At 41.0% G+C, this 12,182-nt stretch overlaps 1 protein-coding gene across 4 annotated transcripts in view; it reads right to left on the bottom strand.

Moving 5' to 3' along the window:
• Positions 1-12,182, bottom strand: part of GDA (guanine deaminase) — an 80,390-nt gene that overhangs the window by 30,784 nt on the left and 37,424 nt on the right. For all 4 annotated transcript variants that reach the window (XM_045469152.1, XM_045469151.1, XM_045469149.1 and 1 more), the window contains exon 3: positions 7,064-7,235. In XM_045469152.1, the coding sequence (XP_045325108.1) occupies positions 7,064-7,235 (172 nt within the window). The remainder of the gene's footprint in view (positions 1-7,063; positions 7,236-12,182) is intronic.

Here is a 12,182-nt window from a genome sequence, read left to right as displayed (position 1 = left end):
CCAACCTGATCCTGCAGGAGATATTTACTCTTGCAGAAACTGTGTAGTATTTGAAGACTAGACATCCAATACTGCAAAGTATGGCCGACTGAAGAGTTTTAAGTGGATAATCTGGCTGACCCAAGGATCATGGGATTCTTGGTCATCACCCCCCAAAACGTCACATATGCAACTCCCACCACTCCTGGCAGGACTGATGACTCTTTCCTAGAGAAGATGAATGGTTCTAGAAAGAAGATATCCTCACAATGGCATTTAGGACCCACAGTTGGAAGGGTCATTCATTGCCTTCACTGTCCATCCTAGAATAAAGTTCACCAGTCAACAAGTGCTACTTCCCATCCAGACTCCCAATCAGCATCTTTGAGTGTCACACTTAAATACGGAATATATGTTTGAGGTTCAATAGATACTTGAGGAAAGCTACTCTAAAAAAAGAGAAGAAAGAGCAAAGAATCTGGGAAAAAATCTCAGAGAAAAGAGGCAATTTATAAGATCAGAATAAAGTTTGATTTAAAAAAAAATCTGGGGTGCCTGGATGGCTCAGTCCGTTGAGCATCTGACTCTTGATTTTGGCTCAAGTCATGATTTCACGGTTGGTGATATGGAGCCCCATGTTGGGCTCTGTGCTGACAGCATAAACCCTGCTTGGGATTCTCTCTCTCCCCCTCTCTCTGACCCACCCCCTCCACTCACACACTCCCTCTCTCTCTCAAAATAAATAAATAAACTTTAAAAAAATAAATAAGGAGCATCTGGGTGGCTCAGTCAGTTAAGCGTCCAACTTGGCTCAGGTCATGAGTTCAAGCCCTCTGAGGACAGCTCATATCCAGGAGCCTGCTTCAGAGTCTGTCTTCCACTCTCTCTGCCCCTCCCCTACTCGTGCAGTCTCTCTCTCAAAAATAAATAAATAAATAAATAAATAAAATTAAGTAAGTAAATAAATAAATATCTACGATTAACATTCTCAATGAAATAAAAGAATATATTGCATCCACAAAACAAGAACAGAATGCTATGAAAATGAGAGAACAAAGGCTCTCCAACACTAAAGATTTTATAAATGAAATTTGAAAGTCAATAAAAGGGTTGTAGGATAAATTAAAAAAGAATCTCTCAGGGGGAAAAATATTTTGCACTTAAGATAATAGGGAAGAATATGCCATATTTTAACAGCCTCTACTCAGCTTCAGCCAAATGTTGAAAAAAAACAAGTGAGAGCCCAGTGACATCAGTTAGTCCCAAAAGCTGAGAGAATTGGGAAATCTGGATTTTTACATCAATCTTTTCAAATTAAGACACTTTGCATATGAAATAAAATGTGTTTGACTGCCAGAGATGTTTAGAGCCTGTCAGCTACAGATAAGTATTAACTCTCTATCAGATTCACAAATCCAGGAGAAAGGGTAGTATCTTGACAGAGACATTGAATTCAATCTCTAGCAACCAGAAAAGCGCCTGAATTTGAGTGTGTGCTCATTAAATGTTTGTTGAATGAATACCTGAGGTAGCAGAATTACTAAGCAACAAGAGACATAAAGTGAACTAAAATCAGCATCCTTAGACGGATAGGAGAGGACATTTTACCCTTGAAAGAGAAATGGACCATTAGAACGGTAAGAGTGAATTAATGATTTGCAAACTTGGGCCACAGCATTCTCTATGAACATAGCACAAAAGAGACATGAAAGTATATGAAGATATTTCATTATTTTTCTAACAGGGCTCATCACAAGCTAAGTGTAGACTGGAGGGAAGTATATATGGGGGGAAGAGAGGGGAGAGGTGGGGGCGGGGGGGGGGGAGAAATTTCCCAGAATGGAAGAGAGACAGGAGTTCTCATATTGAAAGAACTACATGTTAAAGAGAATGAACTGAAAAAGAGATCCATAAGTGAGATCTCAGAACATCAAGAATAAAAAGAAAATCTTGAAGGCCAGCAAATTAGCCAGAAAGGAATACATGTCAGATTGACACCAGCCCATTAGATGCTGGTGGGAAAATCATTTTAAATAGAACTCTCTCCACAGCTAAAGTGCATCATTCAAGAGTCATAACAAAGTAAAACCATTTTTAGTAATTCAAGGATTTGGAAGGCTTATCACCCACCTTACTGGAAATGATTATCAGAAGCTAATTCTTCAAGAAAATGAAACATGAACACAAAAGGAAGACAGGGATCCAAGAAGCACAAGAAAAAGCAAGCACACTGTTAAATTAAGTACAGATGTTGAAAAATAAAGTGGAATTAAATTTTAAAATATTAAATTTAAAAGCTGAAGCTTATTTAAAAAATTTCTTTAATGTTCATTTATTTTTGAGAGAGAGACAGATCATGAGCGGGAGAGGAGCAGAGACAGGGAGATACAGAATCCGAAGCAGGCTCCAGGCTCCGAGCTGTCAGCACAGAGTGCAACACGGGGCTCGAACCCCCGAACTGTGAGATCATGACCTGAGCTGAAGTCAGATGCTTAGCCGACTGAGCCACCCAGCCACCCTGTAAGCTAAAGCTTATTTAAAATTAAGTGTAGATAGTGGAAAAAAACTGAAATCAAAACCTCAGATGACAGAACGTAAGATGTGGTGGGAGGGGGGAGATGAAGAAGGGACAGTACATACAATATTCTTGTCTTCTTATATGGAAGAATATATTGAAAAATGATAGAAGACTTGTCTAACACTCTTAACTCAATCTTACAGAGACGTTAAAATGTCATATTGACAGTCCGTGAGTTCGAGCCCCGCATCAGGCTCTGGGCTGATGGCTCAGAGCCTGGAGCCTGTTTCCGATTCTGTGTCTCCCTCTCTCTCTGACCCTCCCCCGTTCATGCTCTGTCTCTCTCTGTCCCAAAAATAAATAAACGTTGAAAAAAAAAATTAAAAAAAAAAAATGTCATATTGACAGAGAACCCACACTCTTTTAAAAAATGGGCAGGGGGCACCTGGATGGCTCAGTCAGTTAATTGTCTTTGACTTCGGTCATGACCTTGCAGTTGGTGAGTTCAGGCCCTGTGTCAGGCTCCTTACTGACAGTATGGAGCCTGCTTGGGATTCTCTCTCTCTCTCTCTCTCTCTCTCTCTCTCTGCCCCTCCTTCACTCTCTCTCTCTCTTTCTCACCCTCTCTCTCTCTCTCAGAATAAATAAACTTTAAAAAATAAAATAAAATAAAAAATGGGCAGAATAATCATAAAAAAAAAATTGACCTTTTGTTGGGTCATAAAATAAAGTGAACTAATTCCTGAGAAAAATAATCACATGAGTTGCACACCCTAACCAGAATAAAATGAAACTCAAAACGAAAACAGAAGTGTAATCTAACATTTCCTAAATTCTCAAAATTTCTCACCCTTTTCTAAAAATTTGGCTTGAAGATGAAATCAAAATTGTTGGCTCATTAGCAAGAAGGACGATGGAAGCACCGCACAGGCGCCGACAAGTCCTTCCTCTGACTCGGGGGTGGGGGTGGGGGGGATGGGGGGGAAGCTTTCACTGGGTGAGAAACTGCAGTTTCAAATTGGACTGGATCAAACCGGAATGTTCAAGAATCTGCCCGAATTATAGTTAAGGAACAGGACAGGGAGAGTCCGCAAAGCAAAATAAGAAAAGGCAGGAGGGAAGAGGACGATGCAAAGACCGCCCACGCTACTACTCCTGCCAGTTCCCACGGAGTCCAGCCCATTGAACAAAGGAGCCACATGGGCGTGGCTTATGTAATTGAAAGAAATAAGAATTCGGCTTTAAAACTTACTGAAGAGGCCCTCTAAAATACAGCTGCTTTCCTTCTTCATTTGTTCTATATTTGGGCATCCCAAACTCCATTCCGCCCTGGTTCCTCGTAAGCTTTCAAGGGGGCTCTTCCATTAGTGATGAGTTTGTATTTTTCCCATTTACAAGACTCTATCAAGAATAACATCAGACTGTGGCCTGTGTTTTCAGTCTTTCCTCAGCCTTCAGTTCTTGAGGCTAAGATTTTTGAGCTCAAAACAGACTCCAAACTTAGGATGACTACCAACTTCAAGGCTTGCAGCAATGGCCTCTTAACAGATTAGAGGATTTGCATTTCCAGTGTACTGAAATAGGGGGGAAGAGTGACCCGTTCCCTTTCTTTTCACCTTGTACTTTAATGATTTGATACCACTTTGGAATTGTTTGGATTCATTAGCTGAATCTTGGACAAACCCAAAGAGTAAGCATATTCTTTCTATTATCCACAATATTTGCAACTAGTTTATCGTCGTCCATTTACCAAGGATCTCACCTCCAATCCCTTGACTACAGGCTGTATAATATATAGATTACTGAACTCTTTCTAGTCTTTTTAGTTCATTCCAGTCCAATTTAAAACTGTAATCTTTCACCCAGGTTGCAGTGGTTAAAGGTAGAAAATCTAGGCTTCCTTTACTGGGATTTTTTTTCCGTATAATCTCAGGAAAGGCTTGCTAATATATACTTTAAATCATTTGCGGACGGGAGCGCCTGGGTGGCTCAGTCAGTTGAGCATCCAATTTCATCTCAGGTCACGATCTCATGGTTTGTGAGTTCCAGCGAGCTCTGCGTTGGGCTCTCTGCTGAGCCTGCTTCAGATTCTGTGTCTCCCTCTTTCTGCCCCTCCACTGCTTGGGCTCTGTCTCTCTCTCTCTCTCAAAAATAAAATAAACGTTAAAAAAATTTTTAAAATTATTTGCAGAGGAAATGAAATGAAATTTGCACCACTGTCACCTATGGTGCAAAACTCTGGGGTCTGGATTGCCCATTCGTTGATGTATAGATCTAGGTTTTCTGAGGGAGAAAATAACACAAACAAACAAAAATGGCTTCCCTCTATTCGTAAGTACTGCCTTAGCATCCCTTTGCACTGCCATGGGCAGTCTTCAGCCTAGGGACAGGTTCTACTTAACACATCTCAACTTAAACAGATTTCAATCATACCATCAGCTCATCCTGCTTGCTCCTAATCAGAAACATAGGACATATGCAGTGCAAATATTTGTCAAGAATAAAATCTATTTTGAAGTCACTGACATCAAATACTTAACTCTCTGATATAAGAAATAATATTTATAGAATACTGTCTGAAGGATATATGGTTCTAGATACTCTGTCTAAAACATAAAACACAAATGTGTCTGGTTTTTTATACTATAGCACCTTAATAATATATATTTTGACAACATAGCATGTATTTATATTAAAGATTATTGGAATTAATTTTTAAGGAAATCAGTATAAGGAATAGACATGCTTTACCTTAAGAAATGTTTTATTTTTTATCCTATACACTGTGTAAATTACATAACTGATTTCCCTCTCTGGATCAGCTGTTAGAAACTTAGAGCATTCAGCTTCAAGTGAAGTCATTGAACTAACTGAGTTAACTCATTCAGCTTTAAGTTAAATTCATTGTGATAAATTCTAAAGAATGCCTGGATCCCCCTCCCCCACCCCCTGGCCGTGGCATACATTTAACTCTCCGTTTTATTTTGTTTTTTCTTTCTCCCTCTTTTTCCTTTGCCATGCTCTTGTGACTCATTTGCTTCCATTGTACATTATGTTATTTTAAGATATCTCAAACCCTTTCTAGAACAATGGGAAGTATAAATAAAATTTGAGGATAAAAAGGTTTGGTGTGGTTAACATGATTCATTAACACAATGCAATGGCAACTTCATGCACAGTGTTAGTCCTTCTCAGTTTTTCTGGTGTCATGTGGATGCTAGCTGAATATATAAGACCCACAATTACACTGAATTTATAATTAAGCAAGTCAAGTGTATAAAGGATAACACTTGCTTTTACTCCTCAAGGCTTGAATGACGCAAGACCAAGGAAAATGGCAAAATGGCTGGGTAACCGCATAACTCTTATAATATTGTCGCCATCACATAGTCGTCACTTTAGAGGAAAAACCATCGATGGGTCCAACAAAAATGCAGGAATGTTCAGGCTAAGTGTGTTGAATGATAAGAGGTAGTGGTCAGATAAGATGGGATCTGGAGAAGGTATTCTCAACTGCAGAAGCTGTTTCTGACTGCTGAGTGAATTTGGCATAGGGCTGGAATAAGAAGAAGGGAACTGACTTCTTTGAAAGAGTGGAAGGAAGGACATTTTCAGAGCCTCCAATATATGGCGGGTATACACCACAGGCGCTGCTCAATGACTGAACTAGCTCCATAGTTCCCTCTAGTGGTGTTAATGCTCATCACATTCCCACATGCCCTGCTATAGGGGGGGGGCACCCGATTTCTCCCAATTTGGAAGCTACTAAAATAATGTGATATTCTTCTAACTGTAACTTGAAATTTTAATTTTAAACTTCCTTGGGTATTTAAAGCAAACATATAGAGTGTTTACCATGTGTCAGGCACTATCCTAAGAACCTCACGAATACTAACTTACCATAACAATCCTATGAAATAGTTACTATCACTATCTCTATTTTACAGATGGGGAAAATGAGTCACAGAACTTTCCAAAGGTTACACAGCTATTCCATATGGTCCCCAGAACACACTGTGGATTGGCAGGAGTAAGGGAACACACATATGCATTAAACTCAAATTTAGTAATGCAAAAACACAAGAAGTAACAGAGTAAAGAGAGGCCACCCAATCAGGGATTTGGGAATTTGGAGTTCAAGTCGTCTCTCTGCTAGGGGTTAGCTTGTGTAGATGAGGTGGTCACAAACTCCTTGGGCTGTAAAAAACCTTAAAAAGTCTCAACAGTCCATGCTAGCCTTAACTGCTAATTTTATAATTAAAATTTGCCCCCAAGATGGGGCACCTGGATGGCTCAGCCGGTTGAGCATCCGACTTTGGCTCAGGTCATGATCTCACGGTTCGTGAATTCAAGCCCTGCGTTGGACTCTGTGCTGACAGCTCGGAGCCTGGAGCCTACTTTGAAATCTGTGTCTCCCTCTCTGCCCCTCCGCCACTTGCATTCTCTCTCTCTCTCTCTCTCTCTCTTAAAAATGAATACACATTAAAAAAAATTTGCCCCCCAAAATGGACCCTTCTACAGGTGATTCAGTCATAACACACGACTACTCACAAGCAAGATACTTACGACAACTCTGGTATATATTTCTTCAGCAAAATCGAGGTTCTGGAATTTGTGTTCTACAGGAAACGTGTACTTGGTCAGCCAGTCCAAAAGTGGCAGGTCTACATTACTCCCAGCAAAAGAATACTGAGCGGCATGGATGTGCGTATCAACCAGCCCAGGCATGAAAAACTCACTGGAAATTAATACGAGAGGAAAATAACTTTAACACCATCTTCAGTCATTTTCCATATCTTTAAATCACATCTTCTGTCAACAATGATTTAATTGTTCACCCCACACAGGTTTAGAGCTGATGCAACCAGAGGGCTGTAAATTCCCCTGTTATCTAGAGATCAAGAAACAACAGTAAGGCTCTGCTGGGAGAGACACGGCTCCTCTGTTAAAACGGCTGGTGTGAGGTTAACCAAAGATGACAAAGGGGAAAAAGCACAGCACGGAGTAGAAGCAAAGCAGCCGTGGACCAAGACACCTCACGACTTTGTTCTCATGACTGGAAGGGTATCGACGGCGAGCAAAGATGAGAAAGAAGGTCTTGAAAACATGTAGAGCCCTGCTGAGGAATTACTCCCAAGCCACTAAGGATGACTGATGATGACACACACACAGTGGCCACAATTTTAGACCCAGTGGTCACCTGATCTTGGCTGACTGAAAGAAATCTAGTCTTTTCCCATGTGATGTAGGGGCTGAGTTCTGAAATAGAAGCAGCAATGCACACTGAGGCTGGTTAGGGGCAGGCAATCTTAGGAGACGAGACTATCAACCCTTCCCCAGGTGCTGCTGATCTCTCTTGCTGTTACCTTGGCCCTCCAACTGATTTTCATATGTCTACTGATTCTTACAACAGAAACTTCTGGAAAGATGTTTTTTTAAAGAGTTTTCAGAGGCATTCCCCACAAAATCGAGACAAACCAAAACTAATGGCTTTTCTAAAGAACGAATCCAGTTCACTGGTGTCTATTAAGTGTCTAAACATATCCCAACAGATATTTGTTAGAAGACAGTATGTGCCACCACCCTGAGAAAATACTAATTACGTTTTAATGTACATAAAGAACTCGAGCTCAAAGCTTGACATAACAAAGAATTCCTTATTCTACCAATTCAAATGTATACCACCTAAGTGGAAGACAAAACCAGGGCCGCCTATAAAATGCTTTAGTTTCAGGGGCGCCTGGGTGGCTCAGTGGGTTAAGCATGTGACTTCAGCTCAGGTCATGATCTTGCAGTTCGTGGGTTCAAGCCCCACATCAGGTTCTGTGCTGACAGCTCGGAGCCTCGAGCGTGCTTCCGATTCTGGGTCTCCCTCTCTCTCTGCCCCTTCCCTGCTCGCGCTCTGTGTCTCTGTCTCTTTCAAAAATAAATAAACATTTTTTAAACGCCTCATTTTTAGAGCAGTGGGAACTAGGAATGGGTAGTGCTACTGCTGACAGTGGTAGCAGCAGGGAATTTTCTTGACAAGGTGCATGTACTGGGCACTGGGCACCGCACCTACATGCATCATCCTACTTGTGGGAGGCGGCTGATTATAGGGATTCGATATATACATTCTTGACTCAGCCTGCTTGATTTTGAATGCAGACCCCGCCATAAATCAGCAGTGGGATAATCGATGTGTTTTGTGACTCAGTTTCCCCTTATGTAAAAGGGAGACAGCAGTAGCACCATAGGGTTGACATGAGGATTGTTAGCATGTGCTAAAATGGCGCCTAGATAATAAAAAGCATTCGAAAAGAAAAAAAGCAGTAGTTGTTATGACGATGTAATGCTCACAACAAACTTACGAGGTAGTGTTGTTATCTTCATTTACACAAGAGAAAACTGAAGCTCGGGAAACATGAGTAGCTTGGAAAAAAAGCAATCATTCAACTAGTCCAGGAAGTTTGGTCTGCAGACTCACTACTCTTGGTCACTACCCTCCGTATGACTGAACTCTTAATGCACTCTGGCAGTGGAGAGCAGTGACCAGATAGCATGGCAAGAAGGCAGCAGGAAGCGAGTCTACAATGTGGGGCATGAAGAGAGGGAGGATGAACTAGGGATTCCTCTCAGGCCTGAGTCACTGACCTCTCAGGATAACCCAGTCCTTGGGACCTTTACTGTCTCCACTACCACACAGTGAAATGGTGGTATGATTTCTTTATGTAGTTGAATCGTTCAATCAAACAATATTTCCCAAGTATGTGATACGTTTAAAAAAAAAACTCTCCTAAGCCTTCTGGAAAGTCCAAAAAGAAATAAGACATCTTGTCTCCAAAAAGATTATAACCTGGTTGAGCAGATTAGGGGTGAGTGAGGATATCTGTGTGTGTGGTGTGTTGGGGGGGGGGATGTTGTGAGAGAGCTAGAGAGAAAAAGAGAAGTAAATCTGGTCATAATATAAAAGATCTTAGTGAACAATTTCACTCTTAGTGATTTACCCAAGTGAAATAAAACATATGCTTACAAAAACAAAAACAGGGTACAAAAATGTTTATAGCAGCATTATGTGTACTAGCCTCAAATTGGAAACAATCCAAATATCACAGGAAAACAAATAAACTGCTGTATATTGACACAATGGAATACTATTTGGCAATGAAAAAGAAAGAACTACTGATATAAACAATAATATGGATGCATCTCAATACATTATGATGGATGGAAGAATCCAGACACAAGACTTCTTGGTTTATTCCATCCATACGACATTCAAAAACAAGCAGAAGTGATCTATGTGATAGAAAACAAATTAAACAGTGGATGAGGGCGTGGAGAGTGACTGGAAAGGACACAAAGGAACTTTCTAGGCTGATAGGAATGTTTTATATCTTTCTTGGTGTGTTGGTTACATATGTAGATATGCTTATCAAAATTTATCAATTCACATCCCTAAGATCTATGCACTTTACTACATGAAAAATGTTTCAAAAACAACAACAGTCAAAAAAAGTGTCTTTAAAAAGAGTCTTGAAGAGTCAATTAAGTGAATTAATTGGTATTGGTTATTCTGGGGTGCCTGGGTGGCTCAGTTGGTTAAGCATCTGACTCTTGATGTCAGCTCAGATCATGATCTCACAGTTTGTGAGTTAGAGCCCCACATCAGGCTCTGCACTAACAGTGCAGAGCCCTCTTGGGATTCTCTCTCTCCCCTCTCTCTCTGACTCTACCCCACGTACTCTCTCTCTCTGAGAATAAATAAACTTAAAAACATTTTGTATTGGTTATTCTGTACCCAAGAGAGAGGGGATTGAGATGGTATTTGTTACATTTTTTTTCCTTCTCTTTTGCAGAACTGTGACATATTGAACCACAGGTTTAGGACAGAAATCTGGTGGTACCAGGCATGTGTTGGGAGATTCCTTCCATCTCCCAGCCGTCACATTTCTAAATAAAGATTATGGTGATAGGAACAAAAGGAAAAGATGAATACAAAAGAAAAACCTTGACATTTTATCAGGTCTGGGAAGCAAAGGAAAGGAATGAGTTCAAGAGAGAGTTTTTGAGCATGCGATGCTGAACGTATGATACAAAGGGCAGAGAATGTAGGAGGAAACTCCACATTGAGGGAGGGGTGATGTTACAAAGCCTAGGGTCCAAGTGTAACTTCCAAAGCATCAGAAACGTGGGTTAAGAGGTCACAGAAGATGTACAGATGGGATTCAGATTGGAGAGTCTGCCCTGAGCTGCTAACCCTAGAAGCTGGTGGTGCCAGAGACTTCTGTGGAAAAAGAACAAAACTGAATCTTGAGCAGCAGCATCCACTTAAGGAGTAAGAATGAGGAAGAGAAGGCCATGCTCCCTCTGGGCAGATTTGTCAGGAGGACAAAGGGAGACCCAGGAAAGAGGTATGAAGGGCACCAATGAAAGGAAAGGAGTTCAGGACAGGGAATGGTGTTAAAACTGCAAGGGCGAGTGGTTTCAGGAAAGACTGAGTGCTCTCATTTAGATGCAGTGGTTGGGGGAGACACCCAACTTCACATGGCTTCAGTCCCTCATTATATCTAGAATGGTTTAGTTACTGTCCTAGGTGCTGAAAAGACTCACAGGAACATAGAAGATGAATGTTAGAGAAATTACTGGGCGGAGGGAGAGCTCTCTTTAAAAATATTTGGTAGTGAAAGAACGGTAGTGTAGGAGGAGAGGGAAAGTCACGTTTTGTTGAGCACGTTTTTAAGAAAGCAGAGACGAAAGAAGCAAAAGAGATAATTTAGGGTACCAACAAATTCAGAGGCGACAGAAGAGCAGGGATTTACTGCATCCTACATGTGACTTTCATCCAGAAGAGCTAACAATTCTTTTGGGGAAACAGGAAGCACTTTCTACTAATGCTTATTAGTAGAAATATTGACATGAGCAATATTCACATATTGCTTCTATATGTATCGTGTATGTATCACAGGTATTGGTGCATGTGTGAGTGTGGACTGTGAGAGCTGCTCATAAGATCAGAGGTCACTGAGCCCAACTAATCATTTTACAGAGAGAGCAAAAGGAAACTTGGGCACAACATGCTTGTTTTCAGACATGCATCTTGTTAGTGGTGGCCTGGTCGGGATTAGAACTCAGTTCTCCACCGAAGACCTCACTTGCAGCTAAATCATAACTAATGAAAGTCAAGCTGCAGACACAGCAGAGATGAGGCCTGCAGGTGGAAACAGAAAAAGGTGAAACAGCTCTCCTTCCTTCTGCTTTTCAGCTTTCCTCTTTCCAATTTTACATACTATCTTAATTCCCTTAGAAAAGCTCGGTGTCTCCCCCCTCCCCAAATAAAAACCAATCGACTTCATCTTCCAAACCTGTGGTGCTGGCCAGCCTGTATTAGACTCTGAGGACAAAAAACAAAGTTTGCCCCGATATACACTTGCCAGAACATCCACCCATGTTCTAACCAAGTGGAAAACGTTAATAAAAGCTCCACAGTCAAAACACATGACTGTCTAGAAGGGTCTGAGTTGCCCAATCTGTTTGTACATCATTGTCAACCTTCATTAACCTGCCCTGCAGGGGGTGTGATGGTCCCATGGGCCTGGGGAGCCCAGGCCATTTGAAAATGACTGTTTCTTGCACAAAAACACAGGCATATAAAACTATCAACAACATTCTGTCTTCATTTAAGATTTTGGTATTTTGTTCATCA

The sequence above is a fragment of the Leopardus geoffroyi genome, chromosome D4 (genome assembly GCF_018350155.1).
Source record: "Leopardus geoffroyi isolate Oge1 chromosome D4, O.geoffroyi_Oge1_pat1.0, whole genome shotgun sequence".
NCBI lineage: Eukaryota > Metazoa > Chordata > Mammalia > Carnivora > Felidae > Leopardus > Leopardus geoffroyi.
Note: the sequence above shows the minus strand (reverse complement) of the source record. Positions and strands in the feature narration are given on the sequence as shown.